This window comes from Lactuca sativa, chromosome 7 (genome assembly GCF_002870075.4).
Source record: "Lactuca sativa cultivar Salinas chromosome 7, Lsat_Salinas_v11, whole genome shotgun sequence".
NCBI lineage: Eukaryota > Viridiplantae > Streptophyta > Magnoliopsida > Asterales > Asteraceae > Lactuca > Lactuca sativa.
In genome coordinates, this window is record NC_056629.2 from 178582285 (window position 1) to 178602466 (window position 20182).

At 32.8% G+C, this 20182-nt stretch overlaps 1 protein-coding gene across 1 annotated transcript; it reads left to right on the forward strand.

Annotated features, from left to right (window-relative positions):
* Nucleotides 1-310: 310 nt before the first annotated feature.
* Nucleotides 311-1389, forward strand: LOC111891633 (long chain acyl-CoA synthetase 4). Its single transcript, XM_042898299.2, has 4 exons — nucleotides 311-509; nucleotides 569-708; nucleotides 797-979; nucleotides 1079-1389. Exons 1-4 carry the CDS (start codon nucleotides 311-313, stop codon nucleotides 1205-1207), a joined length of 651 nt encoding a protein of 216 aa, XP_042754233.2. The 3' UTR covers nucleotides 1208-1389.
* The last annotated feature ends 18793 nt before the right edge of the window (nucleotides 1390-20182 follow it).

Here is a 20182-nt window from a genome sequence, read left to right on the forward strand (position 1 = left end):
AGCAAGGATTGAATACCGAATTCTACAGCAAGAACAAAGACAGAGGGGAAACTTATAGTATTGTACCCACAAGTGCTATCAGGTAGTTTTTTTATGAGATCTACTGTTCACGCACCATTTGAATACTGGGTTTTGAACTTTGAACAAAATCTTTGCTTTTTGGGGAAAAATAGTGGTGAAGGCATACCTGATATGTTGTTACTACTTGTCCAATGGGCTCACAAGACAATGATTGAAAAACAAGCAAACTAAATAATACACAGGGCTAACGAAAACCTGTGTTGGATCATTCGTGTCACTACCAAACGAGATGGAGATGGTGGGAACCGTGGGCCCACCCGTACCCAATTTGGATGCCTGTTTGGAATATGTTCCTAAAATGAATTATGACACCCTTTCAAGTAAACCACAAGGAGCGATATGTATTCGAGGAAATGTTTTATTTGCAGGCTATTATAAAAGAGAAGACGTTACAGTAGAAGTCCTTGTTGATGGTTGGTTCCATACAGGTATATAATTTACAAAAATAAAAAAAAATCTTATTAACTTATATTATTTTATGGTTTAGGTGATATTGGTGAGTGGCAACCTGATGGAAGCATGAAAATTATTGATCGCAAGAAAAACATTTTCAAGCTCTCACAAGGAGAATATGTCATTGTTGAAAATCTTGAGAATGTATTTGGACCTGTTTCTGATCATGATTCGGTACATTACTTAAAATACTCACAATTTCAACTTATTTTAACCTAAAATGCCATTTAAGATGTTATTTAATTTATGGTTGGTATTTTAGATATGGATCTATGGGAACAGCTTTGAGTCTTGTCTTGTTGCTGTTGCGAATCCTAATAAGCAAGCAATTGAACATTATGCTAACGCACATAACATTTCTGGGGATTTTGAAGCTTTATGTGAAAATCCCAAAATTAAAGAATATGTCTTGGGAGAGCTCACTAAAGTCGGAAAAGAAAACAAGGTTTTTTTTTCGTTTTTTTTTCTTTTTAAATAATTTAATGACTAACTATTTTACCACTTATCTGTTTTCATGAATTAATCTTTTATTTTAATTTTGTAGTTGAAAGGTTTTGAATTTGTGAAAGCGATCCACCTTGACCCTGTTCCTTTTGACATGGAGTGTGACCTTTTGACCCCGACATTCAAGAAGAAAAGACCCCAGTTGCTCAAATACTATCAGGTAATATAAAATATAAAATAAGTTTTACGGAATAAACATGTTTTTTTTTCTGATGAAATTACTTTATTTTTTCAGAGTATAATTGATAACATGTACCAGAAAATTAACAACAGGTGAATTGCTTGGTAATGATATGGTGTCTCCTCACAAGAATGTTATCAATGAGAAAAAAAAGAGGACAAAGGGTTTCTTTTTAACTGACCTTTTTGTACTCATCAACAGGTGGATCAATAGGGGAGTGAAGGACATCACCAGCAGCTCGACCAATATGACTATTTTGCCCTAACTCTTTATAAATTTCAACTAGACGAGTATATTTATCACAACATATACCTCTTAGCAGCAATTTCTCAACATCAATACAGCTCTGGTCAATTGAAAACTCTGCCTCCTTGTTAGTCAAAGGGTCAATGACAAATGAACTATGTAGACACTTTATCTGCAAGTCTAACCCTGGTTCAATCTTAATAAAAGGACAAGAACCTGCATCTGAAGTGGCATTTTTCTTCTCACATTCCAACCAGTAAAGAATCTTTAACCCTGGACTTCTTAAACCACCAGAATCAGACTCTCCATCTTGACCAAGTTGTATAGAACTTTGACTTGAACTGCCATCAGATATGAGTTCAAACCAAATTGCATCTTTCCATCTACCTGCACTTAGTGCTTGAACTTGTCTTATAACAATATCCAACCCTAATGTTTATGGTTGATTGTAAGTTCAAGTTGCTAGAGCTTGAAATGCGAAGAAGGTGCACTGCAGATCAAAAGGTGTGCCATCATGTCTAATTGCCAATTCCCACTGTATTTTGGATTGAAGGAATATATTTCACAAATCCATTTTCAATTGATCTCAGGTGCTTGCCTCACTTATTATTAGATTGGCATTAGCAGAAACCTTTTGCCTTAATTTAGATGTTCCAAATGCCGAAAGTCTTGTTGCTGCTCTCGTAAGGTACATTTTTTACTGTTGTATTTAGGGATATTCCAAATGCCAAACGGGAGACCTTTGGTGCCTTTTTTTATTTATCATTGTGATAATTTTGAGAAGTTGGATTTGTCGATATCTAACTTCTTATAGTCACTTGTTGGTTTCTTGTTGTATGTATAGGGTTGATGAAAGCAAATAGCTCTGGAGTTAGAAGAGAAAAAGAAAGCTCATGCTGAAAGAGATACGATGCTGCAAATGCAAGTGTTGCATTCTTCATTTCAACTCTTAGTATGAAACACAAAGTAGATTAGATGAATGCAAATTTATATATTGTAAAAAATAGAATTGTATGACATTAAATTTTATGCAATGGATTGTATTTTTTGTATATGATATTTTATTTCTATTATGAGACATTAAGTGCAAATTTAATTTAAAAATTCATAAATATATAAATATATTTTTTTAGAACATTTAAAATTATGATACGCAAAAAAGTGTGTCATCTTCATTTATGACATGGCCTTTCTTGACAGGGGCTTCCTTGATACGCATTGCGTGTTATAAACACGCGCATCGTAAGGTTACGACACGCAAATGCGTGTCGTCTTCCTTTATGACAGGGTCTTCCTTGATACGCATTGCGTGTCATAACCGCGCGTCGTAAATGCGCGTCGTCTCTCTTTATGACAGGGCCTTCCTTGACGCGCATTTGCGCGTCGTCTGAGCCCTTTACGACGCGCAATGAGCGTCGTAAAAGGCTGTTTTTCTAGTAGTGTCAGGAAAGAGAGGATCATAAGTCCTCTGAATTGAATCAAGAGATAAGGAACAGGGGATATCTCATCAAGACAGATATAACATCATACTAAGCGATAAAGCAGGAAAGAGTTATCAAGACAGAACATTTTATCGCTAGAGGAATGATCAAGGAACAACGCGTATACGAGGACTTTCTACCAAAGATCGGCTCGAGAAATACTCCCATAGTATTTCATGATTCGCTGCAACGATGACTAGTTGTTTGGGGTATTAGGTAAGTTTTAGGTATGCTGCGTACCACAGTCACTCCCAAGCACATCTTGGCCATGTCTCGAATGAATATAGTTGGCCAGGCTATATTGATCCTAGACACGACTACATAACTGCCCAGGTTTAACCGCAACGTACAACACCCATTTACTTATGTTTTGTTCTACTAGTAGTTACGGATCTCGACGGTTCGGTATACTTGTATACTTTTGAAAATACTTGTATTTTGAAGGATACTTTTAGTTCAGAGCACTTAGGCCCTTTAGTGTTTATAGTTTTATACCATGTAAGGTTTGGTATACTTCGTTCACTATAAACAAGGGCTTTGATACCAATCTGTCACACCCCGAAAACCAAAGGCGGAAACATTTCCGGGGTTGACTCCACGTTGAGTATCAAATCCAATGCACATAGTAATCACAGTAAACAACCATTACATTACATATATTTGAAAGTTTACATTTGTTTCAAAAGTAAATTGTACAATTGTGATACATAATATAGATATGAACAAAATGAGACGAGTCTTCTACACACTCCGTCTTCACCAAAGAGATCACCGGGTACCTGTCTAATACGGACCTGAGAATACAAGCAGTTTGAAAATCAACATAAAGCTGGTGAGTTCATAAGATGTTTGTTTTCTGAAAATGTACCAGTTTCCTTTAGTTTTCCGAAAAGGTTTGTTATCCAAGAAAATCCCATATTTTCTTATGTAAAACAGTTTAATTATCCTTCATTACAGTTCAATTACGCATTATACGTTACCCCAGGAAAATCCCATATTTTCCTAAATGTCAGACCGATTGAATATCACAGAGTATAGTTTAATACACAAAACTATATATTGAGAATCATGGGATTACTATCCCGAATTAGGTATAAAATACTTTAATTATACGTGAAATGTAGATGGAAAGTAGTTTGAAAACCTTGGGACTAACATCCCGTACTACATATAGATTTAATACCATGGGACTATCATCCCGGACTAGATACAAGATAGTTTGTTAAAACCATGGGATTATTATCCCGAACTAGATATAAGATAGTTTGATAAAACCATGGGATCACTATCTCGAACTAGATATAGATTCTAACCATAGGAATAACATCCTACAATAGATATGAACCCTATAGCCTAAAAACCATGGGATTACCATCCCGTACTAGATATAAGATCTAAAGATAGAAGATTGATATAAAATCAAATCCAAAACCAAAGCTGTGAATAAACTTATATTAATACGTATTGTGAGTCGGGTAACCATGCTGATACGACAACGAGACCTCCTTGACGCTTGTCAGACGTCGGACGATATCCAAAATTTGTCACCCCAGGTGTGCCCGCCTAACTGTAGCTAGCAGTTAAGGTGTGGGATTGTCAGTCCCAAATAGATCTATTCACAAATTCCTCGCACTCCCTCCAGGAGACTCTAGTTACACTTCCGGGGAGGATTTACTGATCATCCAAAAAGGGTAGTGACGAACTCACAAACTAGTACTAAACTATTCACAGGGTTCTCAAAATATATCAAACATACAAAAGATTATGAGACATAATACAGTGAATATAGACACATACAATGAAACTATCTGGCAATACATTCAAATGATACGAAGATAAACTGAATCAGACATAGTTTATCTAATAACTTTATATACAAATTAGTACGTGATTAAACAAGAACTAAAGAACCCCAAATTATTCCCATAATAATTTGATTAGTTAGATTATTTCCTTAACTGAAATTCATACAGTTGTAGTTGATAAATCATCCCTTATGCTCAGCATAATACATAAGGGGTAAAAGTGTTTATAAGTTTGCCAGATATTATTTGAAACATATCAATGTTATAATTCAAAAACAGTTATAGTTTGCTTGTATTCCCCCCCCCCCCCCCCTGAAAACATTGAAAAACACGGAAAAAGCGTAGGGGTATGAACTCACCAGACGAGAAACGTGACGATTTCGGATGCTAAACGTTGGTTCGGCGCTTGCAAATATACGAGGTTCCTATGTATAATGAAAAGATACACATTTGTATCTAATTAGGACTTAGATTATTTAATTGTTAGGGATTAACACTTTTAGTCGCGGAACACCCCATTGCAAGTGTTTGGAGGGACCCGGGTGGCGTTTAAGGACTTGTATGACCGGGAAATGGAGTTTACTCTTCAAGAGTAAACTCATACAAGATTTTTCGGCCCATAACACCCATTCCCCATGAGTTTACGGCCGTAAACTCATGGTGGGGTGGTTTATGGTGCAAATTGGCTTGAAACAACTAAGAGGGAATTTCTAGGGTTTGATTTAAGGCTTGGAATTAATTTAAAACACCAATGACAACACTTAAGGGAGTTTACGGCCCTAGCATGGAGCTTATAGCCGTAAACTCCTATACCCCCTTGAATAAGTGTTTTAATGTCTCCAAATTAATCACATGTGATTCTAATGATTTTTCCTAGCCTTGTAGGGATTTTTGAGGGACTTTGGACAAGGTTTTTGGAGTTTACGGCCCATGAACTCCCTTAATGTGTGATTTATTATGTTTTAAGGTCTAAAACTTGTTTGAATGCACTTCTAGAATTTATCCCAAGGCTTTAGGTGTGTTAAAGTGGCATTTTAACACTTTTAGAGGAGTTTACTCCCCATGTATGAGGGTTTACGGCCCAAGCATAAGCCTTGGCCGTAAACTCTCATTTGTCCCTCAAAATTTATGTTTAAAGTGTTCTAAGGCTAAAACCAATATTCTAGAAGTCATATCTATGTCTTGTTGGGGTCTAGGAAGGGTTTTGGGGCTTAAAAACCCTTTAATTATGTGTTTACGGCCTAAGCTCCTTCCAGGGCCTTAAACTCATATACAAGGCCTTAATTCATGTTTTAATCCCGAATTTGAAGGTCAAATATGATATACAATGAGTTAAGGAAGGTACCTTAGGGATTTGAAGCTTTAAATTTGAGATTTGGACCCTTAAACTTGGATTTAGGAGAGAGGTTAGAGAGAGAGTAGAGAGAGGAAGAAAAAGCTTCAAATGGAAGGTTTAACACGTTTATATAGGTCGCAAAACTTGGACACGGAGGAATTCTACCCAATACTGGCATTAAATGGGGCTTTTGGTCGCACCCGATTAAGTTTCCGTAACTCGGTGGGAACGTTTCTAAAATTTTTGAAATAACTATTTTGGGCTAATTTCATGAGTTCCTAAGGGGTTTCGACACTCATTAGCATCAAATAAACATATAAGTTTAATTAATTTAACCCAAAAACGAAATTGGAACGAATTGATATTCGGCGAGTTTTACGGGTAGAACGGGGTTTTCGGCAATGAACAACTTTGGGTTGTTACAATAAATAAGCCCTTCCTAGAACCAAAATCGGTTGCCATTTTTTTTTCCAAGAGGGTGAAGTTAATTTTGTGTTAGTAACCTATTCTCTCAATCCTCTTCTTTTATTTTGGTGTTTGTGAACCAATAGATGCATTACACTTGAGGTGCTCAAGCTTTCAAAGGTCAAGAACTCTACCCTACTCAAGAGGTAAGCATCCAAACTAAGTTTATACTGTATAGCTTCAATTGTATGCTAGCTAGCGAGAATGATTTGAAAAAAATTGAAAACACATGTATAATTAGAGAAAACATAGATCCAAAGCATTTAGGGTTGTATGTGCACCATAGGAGTGTTATAGTGCTCTAACCCAACACTTGTACCCTGTCATGTTACCTACCCATCAAGCTTTAGTCTCTCCTAATTCCACCATTTAGCATCAACAGATTGGACACCCTAGCCAATAAGCTTTTAATCAGCTATCTACGCAAAATTTAATTCCTTGCAAAAAAATTGAAAATTCCACTTTATGTTAGTCTTGTTAGTTATGCAAGCATGTTAGGCTTCCTTTTACATTGTCGAATTCTATTGCTGCTTATACTTTTGAAAATATTCATTCTGATATTTGGACATCTCCGGTTCTTAGCAACTCTTGTTTTAAGTATTATGTTCTATTTCTTGGCCAATTTTCTCATTACCTATGGGTGTTTCCTATCAAACATAAATCTGATGTGTTTGAAAATTTTATTTAATTTAGATCTCATGTTAGAAATCAATTTCGATGTGATATTAAATATTTTAAATGTTACAATGGGGGTGAGTATAATGATACCTAATTTCATAATTTTGTACCACTAATGGCATCCAAATGTGTTTTTCTTATCCTTACACTTCCCAACAAAACAGGAAGTTTGAATGTATGATTCGTACAATCTACATCACTATCTGCACTCTTCTCTTTCAAGCTTGCCTCCCACCTACATATTGGACCGTGGCTTTTTTTCATGGTTGTTCACATTCTCAATATCACTTTTTCCACCACTATCAAACATATGTCTCCTTATCAAAAAAATTATAATAAAACCTCTTTTTATTCTTACCTCCGAGTCTTCAGTTGCCTATGCTACCCACATATCCCAATTCCTCATAAATTATCTCTTCGTTCCACTCCATGTATCTTCCTTGGATATCCTACTCATAAAAAAGGGTATAGATGTATTAACCTTCATATAAATTCCATTATAATTTCCCGTCATGTCACATTTGACGAGAATATTTTTCCTTTTGGTTCTTTCACTCCCACTGTTGCTCCAAACTATTCTTTCTTAGACACATATGATAATCCTAACATTACTGCCACTAAACTCTTGTTCTCTCCTTTTTCACAGCATACTCACTCTTTCGCTACCCAGGTCTCTGAAAATCATTACCAACCACTGATGCTCCTATATCGTCTTCCTCATCTCCTAAGGTGAGTAACCCTCCTCCTCCTAGTCCCGTGTCTACTCATCCTATGGTGACATGGAGTGTTGCAGGTATTGTCAAACTGGTACATAAATTAAATCTTCACACTCAAGATATCTCGCCTACTCCTCGTTCTTACTTACAAGCCTTCAATGACCCTAATTGGCTTAAAGCAAGATGAATTTGATGTTCTTATTTCTAATAAAACTTGGGTGCTTGTTCCTAAACATGTTGATACTAATATTATCAATTTCATTTGGTTATTTAAAAAGAAAGAGCATGTTGATGGGTGCTTCTAATGATACAAAGCTCTCCTTGTGGCCAACGGTCATTGTCAGCGACCTGGAATAGACTGCGACGATACCATCCTATGGTTAAACCAACCACAATACACACAGTTTTATCTCTTGCTTTTCAAAACATTGGCCCATATGCCAACTTGAGGTAAAAATGCCTTCCTTCATAGAAATTTTCAGGAAACCATGTACATGTCTTAAGCACCTGGTTTTTGTGACTCTACATTTCCAGATCATGTATCTCTCCTTTAGAAATCTTTATACGACCTCAAACAAGCCCCGAGAGCATGGTCTCAACAATTTGATCAATTTCTTTTGTAGTATGGTTTCACTAATAGCATATCTGATAGTTCATTGTCCATATATAATCAAGGTAGTCATATTGCATATTTCATTCTCTGTGCGATGGCATCATTCTCACAACTTCCTCTATGGAGTTATTGCACACGGTTACCAAGGTTCTTGGTTCTGAATTTGCTATGACAGGTCTTGGAGATTTAAAGTACTTCCTTGGTATATTGGTTAAATAAATACTAAAAATTAGCTTTTATAATACTTTATTGAATTTTGTAGAGTTTAATGAATTCTAAGAAAAAATTAATAGAATTGTGTGGAATGTAGAAAGACGATGTGTCAATTACAGAACATAATCGAGCCTCTAATAACTTCTTTGCATGAACCTGTTGTTAACCAAACTAATTATGTTTGTCCTTCTTCAAAGAATAAGATTTTCGGTAAAACTCGTGTTGAACCACTTTCAAAAATCAAAACCTAACAAACAACACAAACATTCTTGTTCTCCCCTAATGGAAAATGCCCAAATGAGATATTCCTTAACTACCAACAAACAATAACACATAGTACTCATGCATATACCACATATTTTCAACATCGATACATTAATTAATTTCTAGAAATATTTCATCCTTACATCATGTAAGTACAAAAGGTAATCAACGATGGAAATTGTGGTTTTCAAGTAATGTCTTTATGTCTCGGTTTAGAGGAAGATGCATGGCCTAATATTTGAAAAGACTTAATTAAAAGTTGAAGAAATATAAGCCATATAATATTCGCATGTTTGGAACCTAAGATTAGTCTCATAATTCCAACGCTTTAAATTTTTCAGCAGTCATGCACCTATTGGATAATAATATCGGAAATATCTATTCTCATTGCGTCAAGATATAATGTAATACTACATGATTTAACCGTCACAAGTAGTCAGACATACCTACCACTTCGATCTTTTCCACCAGTGTGGTATAAATGTGTTGCCATATAAATTGGATATCAAAATGACAATCATTACAACTAGGGATGTGTGTTTGGACCGAATATCCGAACCGAAACTGAAACCCGAACCACACCGACCCGAATTAGGACCTCATAAGTTATTTGGGTCGGTTATCGGGTATCTATTTTTTCCTAATTTGGGTTTCGGGTTATTCGGTTCGGGTTACCCGAATAAAGGTTTAATTGGGCAAAAAAGATTGACCCGGAAAGTGAATATTCACTTGAACCGAATAACCTAAATAAAATGAAATGACCCGAATAACCCAAATAAACCGGAATGGTCCTAATAACTCAAATAAGGAAATTCTATATTTAATTCAAGAAAAAAATATTAAATTAATATTTTTTTTGAACTATATATAGAATTTCCTGATTTTGGTTATTCGGGCCATTTCGGTTTATTTGGGTTATTCGTGTCATTTTGGTTTATTTGGGTTATTCGTGGCATTTTGGTTTATTTGGGTTATTCGGTTCAAAAACATAATGTAAATGTTTATTTGGGTTATTTCGGTCCTTTCGGGTTAATAACTGAACCGAAACTCATATTACCCGAACCAAACAGGTCCCGTATTAATATAATCGGTCCGGGTTTTAGTTCCTACTTTTCATCCAATTCGGGTTTCGAGTTTGGGTCGGTTCTGGCCCGAAGCACATCCCTAATTACATCAAAGCTATATTGGATGGAGGATACCTCACGAGTACTATTTGAGATAGGCAACTCTATATAAAGATTGACAAGATGTATATAAGTAGTTTTTGACCACTAATCGTAGTACTTAAGATGTTTTAGACAAATTGAAGTTGTAATATGAATTTTATATACAAATATATGTATTTGATTGACAAAGTTATATCTTCATTATTATAAAAATAACAAAATCAAAAGAAAAACATTAAGTAGACAAGAGAAAAGATCTCATTTATTTGTGTGCGACGAAGCCTTTTTTTTATAATTTTTTTTAAAAGACTATAAATTGAACAAGTTCAATAAGTAAAAGGTGTCAATTGAAACTTATTTCAAAATTTAATGCTAATAAGTGAAAAATTAGTGGCAGACTGTCTTAGGGGCAAGGGAGGTCATGGCCTCCTCGCTTTTTGGTCTCCTTATACCTAACCAAGTTGAAAAAAAAAATCTAAAATGACATCCTTGCCCCCCGATTTCCATATCATGTGAGCATAAACTAGTTATAAAATTTTCGGAAGATCTTAAACAATATCAAAACCAACCTTTAACCTTGTTTCTTTACAATTCTTTAAAATAAGGAAACTTAATATCTATTAAAATCTATAAACACCCACGATCTAATCAACATTGCAACAATATAACCAAAGTTTCAGTTTAAGAAACTGAAAAGTGTAAGCCTAAAATCTTAAGTTTATCCCAGCCACCGGAAAACTATTTCTTAAAACTCACCGAAAGAACGCCACCCATTAAGATCGTTGTTGTCTTGTGCCCTTTTCTGGTCGTCGGATTGTTCACCGCACTCATACTGTACAATCTCTTTCCTCTTTGATAGTCATCGGAGCCTCCTCTTTGCTAGTCGTTGGAGCCTTCTCTTTGCTAGTCGTCAGAGACTAGAGACTGGACCGTTGACCATTGAGACGTGACCTCCCACGTGTGATTAAGTGCTCCGTTGATTTGGTCTCCATTTCTCACTTCTCTTGTTAGGTTAGTAGTTTTGTTTCTCTCTCTTTTTCATTATATCTATGTTGGCTGTTGCTTTCTTTTCCTTACTCATTCATGAATCACAGACCCAAATGTTGATTCTATGTTTAAAATATCATTGGTGTAACAACCCGAAATTTCATATCACTTCTTGTAACTCAAATTGTAATCCAATTCGATCAACCAAACGCTGTTTCCAAATCCGTTTCCGATTTCATCGTTAAATTAAGTCATTAACATATATCGATCTAAAATGACTTAATGGATGTCTTAATGCCATTAGGAATCATTCTAACACCCCATAGTAGTTATCGGAATAATTCTAGAATCGACCATATCGGGTTACGGCAACTTGGTCGGGTGCAACCAAAAGCCCCGCCTAACGCCGGTATCGGGTAGAATTCCGCCGTGTCCAATTCCCGAGCACTATATAAATGAATCAAAGCTTTCATTTGAAGCTTTTGGCCATTTCTTCCATAAACATTTCCAACCTCTCTCCTCATCCATAATCAAAGGTCCAAAAACAAAGATTTAAGGCTCCAAATCAAAGAGGTAACATCCCTAACTTGTTATCTAACCTCTTTAGCCTTCAAATTGATGTTTAAATTGAGAATTAGGACCTGAAACATGTGTTTACGGCCAAGGATCAAGCTTGGGCCGTAAACACTTAAAAATGGGATTTTTAAGCCAATTAACCCTTCCAAATCATTGTTTGATACTTAGATACGACCTTAAGGCTTGCAAATTGGGACTTGAAACATTTAAAACATGAATTTTGAGGGACAAAAGAGAGTTTACGGCCAAGGCTTGTTCTTGGGCCATAAACTCCTCAAAAATGGGGATTTAACACCTTAAATCATGTCAAAATGCCTTGTAACTCAACCAATAGCTTTGTAGTAAATCCTAGATCCATCTAAAAATAGTTTAGGGGTTTGTAACATATCAAAATGCCTCACATAAGAGTTTACGGCCTAGGCACATACCCTTTGGTTGTAAACTCATAAATCTATGTCAAATGATGCCCCTAATTCACCCCAAAGGCTTGGATAAATTCCTAGAATCACATGTGATTGTTTTAAGTGTCAAAAGTTAATTATTCATGAGCATAGGAGAGTTTACGGCCATAGAACATGCTCCTGGGCCGTAAACTCCTAAAAGTATGTTATATGGTGCCCAAAATTGATACCAAACCTTGGAAAATTAATTAGAATCACATGTGATTGCTCTTTGTGCCTCAAATCAATTTTTCTACACCCTAGGAGAGTTTACGGCCGTAAACTCCAATTTTACAGCCGTGAACTCCCTTTTAAGTGGTATAAGTTCATCTAATCAATTCCAAGGCATTTTAAAAATCTATTCCAACAATCCCCAAGTCCAAACAAGCCATTAAACCCTCAAAATCACACCAACATGAGTTTACGGCCGTAAACTCATGTGTGTGTGTTTTGTGGCTGTAAACTCCCTAATATGTTTACTCTTGGGGAGTAAACTCAAGTCCCAAGTCCCTAGTGCCATATTACGTTCGAAGATGTCACCCGGGTCACTCCAAACGCTCGTTTTGAGGTGTTTAACCTCGTTGGAGTGTAATGTTCCATATAATTAGTGAATGTATCCCTAATTAAATATATATGGACATTATTTCATTTTACATAGGGACATCGCGAGTAATCAAGCCCCGAACCAACGTCTAGTATCCAAAACCGTCGCATTTCCGAGTCTGGTGAGTTCATACCCCTACCCTTTTTCACTATTTCTCACTGTTTTCAGGGGGGAACACAAGCAAAGTACAAGGGTTTCTTGTACTCAAAAACTTGTTTTCATGTGTGTATTTCACGTTTTATATGCTTTTAACACTGATTTATACAACTGATAACCATTCGAACATGCAGATCACATAAACATTTATTTGTGAAATGGGTTTTATAAACTGTGATGTTTTATATATTTCACAAATGGTTTTTCCATATTTTATCAGTTAAAAGCATGACATTAAACACATGAACAATATCACTTGTACACTGTTTGTCCTCGGTAACACTCCATAGAGATACACGAGTGGAGGATTATCATATTATTACTAGTAAATTTGTTATTCCTGTATGATTGGAGACACGTCCTCGGCGAACACTCCACAGAGATACGCGAGTGGAGGACTACACCCGTAACCAGAATCTCTGGGACTTAGAGAGCGTGACTTGAGTGTATAGATCTATACGGGGCTAACTACCCCTCACCTGGCTGCTAGCTACAGCCGAACCGAAATGGTTCAAGGGTGACGAAAGTCATAAGGATGTGGACTACTTATTGCCACAGGTTCAGTCTATAGTATGGTTATGGAACTCACAATTAGGATAACAGAGATTTACTTATAGTAATAATGAATAACTTTATACATCTTCTACATTGATAACCAACATTCAGGAAAGTATGGGACTTTCCTGGGAAACCTTGTACATAACCAGGTCTAATAGAATACATCTTTACAATGAAAACCAACATTCAGGAAAGCATGGGGCCTTCTTGGGGAACATATACATAACTAGAAAAATGTAACAAAACAGATAACATTACATCTTTTACAAATGATAACTCACAATTAGGAAAGTATGGGACTTTCCTGGGGATACATTGGAACTCAAACATAACAGTTTAACAAACCGGATAATCAAACTATACATTTTTCACATGAGTAAACGTGTTTTCAGTGTACAAATCTACTATACTTTGTAATCGTGAAACAACAATCAACTTTTAAGAAAATGTGGGATTTTCTTGGCGTGTGTTACATTTTCAGAAACAGAAAGGATACATGATCATTTTCACAAAACAAAAACCGCTTATGAACTCACCAGCGTTATGCTGATTTTCAAAACCGCTTGTGTTCTCAGGTCAACGTTAGAACAGGTACCGAAGATCCTTTTTGCTCGAAGTTGGATTGCTCAGAAGACCCGTTCATTTTGTTCATATATATATATATATATATATATATATATATATATATATATATATATATATATATATATATATATATATATATATACTATGTAACACAACTGTACAACTTTACTTTTGAAAACAATTGTAAAACTTTTATATGTAATGTAATGGTTGTTCTACTTTACTTACTATGTACATTAGATTTGATACTCAATGTGGAGTCAACCCCGGAAATGTTTCCGCCTACGGTTTTCGGGGTGTGACAATTGGTTTGTTAGAGTAATTCAATTTCATCGTAACATACTTAGTTGTCATTTTATAATTATTTTTGCTAATATATATATATATATATATATATATATATATATATATATATATATATATATATATATACACATATACATATCTGTACTATATTATTAAACATATTGTATGTTTCTTGAAAATTAAGAGGTACAATACATATTACATCATGTACAATAGTATTAAGCTTATAATCACATCTTATACTTATTACATGGTATTACCTTTATCTCTTGCCCTAATCTCCTCTACAACAGCCCTAATCAAGGAAACCACCACCACTACTCTCCTCCTTCTCACTTCCCTAAGCGGCACCCTTTACACCATGCACCGCCGTCTCAACTTGTAATCTACCTCCCACGAACAAGTTCAAGACCCATTCGCCGCCTCTCTCTGAACCACCAAAAAACACCAACAATCAGGACCTCAGATCCGTCATTGCTCCACTACCACCACCATCGTAGAAAACCCACCATCTCTCTCTCTCTCTCTCTCTCTCTCTCTCTCTCTCTCTCTCTTTTTAAGAAAACCAAAACTCTGTCACCATTGCACTGATGCTTTCCCACTCCGGCTACCTTCACCACCAACCTATCCCGCCCAACAACCTCCTACTGATCGCATGCTTTTAATTGGTCAAATATGATACGCATCGTTCAGAACTACACTACCCAATCTCTGCATTTACAGTCTTCACACCAAATCTGAACTGTCATCACTCATTTGTCAATCTTAAAAGGCTTCAACTCTACATTCTAGGTAATCTGAGATTTCAAACCCTAAACCTCCCTCTTGATTCGATTTCAAGCCCTAAACCTCCCTCTTTTTCTTTTATTTTTATGTCTAATGAAGTAGAATGGACAGAGCATGGTTTTTTTGCAGGTTTGTTCAATTTTTTTTTTTTATTTTTTTGTGACTTTTTACATCCGTGTTTGAATTTTTTTGGCAGGTTTGTTTGATATTAACATTATTCTGTTTTCTTTATAAGTTATTTCAAGACCTTATGATCGGTTTGAAGTTTTATGTAGTTATTTACTTAATTTTTCTTTACTTTTGGTGTATGCGTTTGCTAAACCGTGTGTTTTTGTGTTTTAATGTCCAATTTTTGATTTGGATGTGGAGTGAAACAAAGTTTCTCTCTAGCAACAGGTATCATTGGGCACATTTAGAATGAAGGTCAGTAGCAAAAAATATGAGGGTTATGTTTATTTGTTCAATTTTTTAAATAATTTGTGATTTTAATAGGCTCGGGAGAAAAAAAAGTGAAGGTAATGTTTGTTATTGTTTGCCATGGCAACGATATATATGATTTAATATTATTTATAGTTATTTTTATTGTTAATTAAGTTTTTAAAACTTATTTGCTTAATGTTTTAATTTTTAACATTATAATTATTTAAAACATCAAACATTGTTTTTTTTTATTATTTTTTTTATTTTAAAGCTAACAATATAATCATTTATATAGATTTGTTTTTAACTATTGTTATAAGTTATTTTAAGCTAATTATTTGGAAACTTTTAACGGTTATAAAAATATATTTAAGAAATATTTTAGTTAAATTGAAATTACAATTTAGTTTTTGCTTTTATCACTTTTAACTATTTACAAAATATTCTTTAGTTTTTTTAAATGCAACTGAAATTTATATTTGAGTTGACATTGTAATGCGCAAAAACACCTATATAGTTGAATTCTTTACAAATATATATTTTTTAACATATAACACTAACGTTGTTGTTAAATTTGATATAATAATTCGTATATTACTTTGATATAATATATTGATTATTTTGAATTATATGATAATATATAAATCTATTATAACGTCATAATCTTAGTTGTTTGAATGACTTCTACTCGCGAGTTACACATCAATGTTAATTTCTATTATTATAATTATTTAAAACATCAAACATTATTTTTTTGATTTTAAAGGTAACAATATAATCAGTTATATAGAATTATTTTTAACTATTGTTATTATAAGTTATTTTAAGCTACTTATTTGAAAATTTTTAACGATTATATAAATATATTTAGGAAATATTTTAGTTAAACTAATAATACAATTTAGTTTTTGTATTTATCACTATAATTTATCACTTTTAACTATTTACAAAATATTATTTGATTCTTTTAGTGGAACTGAAATTTATATTTAAGTTGACACTGTAATGTTATATTTAAATTAGCAATTTAAGTATTTTGTCTAAACTGTTCAAAAATTGCAGCTTTAAACTGATAATGGTTTACATGCAACAACATTTTAAATAAAGTAAATTAAGTATAATATGTTAAAATTTAAAGACATAACTTTATAAATAGAAGTAAAGATATTATTTTAAAATTGAAATTTAGTCTATTTATGATTACACTTTAGGTTTGATATTTATTTAACCTTATTAACCAACTTACAATCATTATTAGAAAGACACTCCAATTTATTACTTTTAACTATTTATAAAATAATCTTTGGGTTGTTTAAGTTAAATAAAATTTATATTTAAGTTGAGCCTGTAATGTTATATTTTAATTAATAATTTAAGTACTCTATACAAATTGTTCAAAAATTATACATTTAAAATGATAATGGTTTACATCCAACGATATATTAACACTAATAAATTTAAGTATAATATGTTAAAAGTTAAAAAACATAATTTTATAAGTAGAATTAAAGATATTATTTTAATATTGAAATTTAGTTTATATATGAACAAACTTTAGATTTGATATTTATTTAACCTAATTACCAAATTATAATTATTATTATAAAGAAATTGAAAAGTCATGGGAGTTTCAAATGAATGTGGTGAAAGAAAAAAAAATGGGGGTTTCAAATGCATGAGATTCAAGAAAAAATGCTAGCTTTATAAGTATGTATGATGGGAAGAGGGGTTGTAGATCTACAAGCTGCAGGCTATGGATGTTTTTAGTGTTAAAAGTTGAAGTCATGAGGCACATAATGCACACCATGTGTTTGATAAGAATTCCCAATCAATACTTGATTGTCTAAATAGAATATAAGCCCTTTTTTTAATATTTTTTTAAATGCAGATATGTTATAGGGGACTACAACACTGATTAAAATCTCACACTGGATTTATTGGCTTATGGTAAAAACCATTATTTTCATCTATTACTACCATACTTTAGTAGATATACTTCAGTAGATGGAGAAATCACATAAGTTTCATTTTGCAAGTCTTTGTAAGTTTTGAATATGGTCAGTCAGCTAGGTTCAACACCTTATGTTTTACTTGATTATGATAAATTTGTTTGAGTTGAATGTTATTGTTATAGAAAAATCATTTCTTTGTGTGAAGATTAATGTATGAAGTAGAAGATTGATGAAATGAGGGAAATGTTGATTTTGCAATCTAAAAATTTCACATAAAAAAGGACCTAACAATGGAGAGTTTGTACTTTATTTTCCTGATGTGATTTTTGTATAATTAAATCAGTTGTAAATTTATTTACTTATGATTGTTATTGCAATCACATTGTTTACTCTGAGCATTGTTTTGATATATCTCTTCTTATGATGACAGGAAGTTATTGAGGAGCTGTAAATTTATTTTCAGTCATTTGATAAGGGTGGTTATGGAAATAATTACTCACATCCAAAGAGTTTTGTCAAGAAGTGAAGCATTTGATAACAAGTTACAAATTGGCTCCAAATTTTTACTGTTCGAATTTTCTCCTCTAATATCTCTTTTATATATATATATATATATATATATATATATATATATATATATATATATATATATATATATATATATATATATATATATATATATATATATATATATTTGTCATGATCTGTTTTTATCAAGATCCGGTTAAAAATAGTTGTACATACAGTTGTGTATATATATATACTGTATGTAGAACTATTTTTAACCGGATCTTGATAAAAACAGATCATGACAAATATATATATATATATATATATATATATATATATATATATATATATATATATATATATATATATATATATATAAACGCTCTATTTGAGACACAATGAATCCAACATATAAAAACATATCTCTAACATATAAAAACACAACGAATAATTTAAAAAATACATTAATCGTTGAAAAGAAAACGAACTTTTGAATTAAAACTAATGCTCAATGATATTTGACAATACATTTGTGTGTTCACGTATGTTTGTAAAGAATCACAATTTTTATATTTAATTCTTATTGATTTTGTTTCTGATATCTTAATTCTTATTGTTAATTGTTTAGATGTATTAAACTATTTGTATAAAAAAACTAATCGCCTAAAGAAGTAATTTATGAAAAAAAACTATTTACACCCGTCGCTTGGCGCGGATAAACGGCTAGTATATATATATATATATATATATATATATATATATATATATATATATATATATATATATATATATATATATATATATATATATATATATATATATATATATATATATATATATATATATATATATATATATATATGGGAAAAGTGAATATACCCTTAAGGGTATATAAGCTTAGGTACCCATACTCATTATACTACGTCGTTTTGTATTATATAATACATTCTAATTGTCCAATGTTCTTATAATTTAACTTCTAACATGATTTACTTTCATGATTTTTATAAATTACACATTTATCTTCCTCTTACATAATTTTCATTTTCAAGTACAATATGTATAGCCTAGTAGATGTTCGGCAAATAGAGGTGATATAAGAGAAAGATAATAGTGAAATTTGGAAACTTTTGAAAATAAATCAAGTTAATGGTTGAAGTTTAAGAACATTATAATGAATATATCAAACAAAACGATGTATTATGATATGTTTGGGTACCGAAACTTATATACCCTTAAGGGTATATTCACTTTTCCCATATATATATATATATATATATATATATATATATATATATATATATATATATATATATATATATATATATATATATATATATATATATATATGTAAAAGAAAAAGCTGTACATCTCACCCTGTAGTTGCACTTAGTAATTTGCAACTTAGGTTTATTATATATAAATAATTGTGGTGTAGAAAAACAAAAAAGGGTAATTTGAAACTTTTATGTAAATGAAAGGCATGTAAACAACAGTTTGAAAAAGAAGAAGTACGTATGCATATGATCTAGAAAATGACGTGCCTTTATTGCCTTTACAGTCCCAGAAGTTGCTGACAGAGATCCAAAAAAGTTATTAAATTACGTGTCTTCTTTCATTCCTCTTATTTTCCAATTTACTAAATCCAATACAGATACACTCGGCACAGTCAAATCAGCATCCACTTTACAGAAATGGCAAAGGTACACATTTGTTTACTAATCCAGTTCAATTCTGTTTTGTTTTTTCGAATAAGTTAAACTCAATTTGTGTAATTGATTGGTTTTGCAGCAAAAGATTGTGGTGAAGGTCACAATGAACAACGAAAAGAAAATCCGTAAGGCTCTGAAAATCGCCGTTAGTCTCTCTGGTAAGATCATGTTTCGAGATTTTCCTCTTCCCAATTTTCACTTAATTCTCGTTTTCCAGAAAAATCGCTTAATTTCAATTTCATAACGTAAATGTTAACCTCAATTTGAATTGTGGGTTTTATACCTGATTATTGTTCTCAATTGGAATTGATTGAATTACTCGACTAAATCATGATCTGAAAATTGATGAACAGGTGTTGAATTAGCATCTTTCGTTGGATCAGATAAC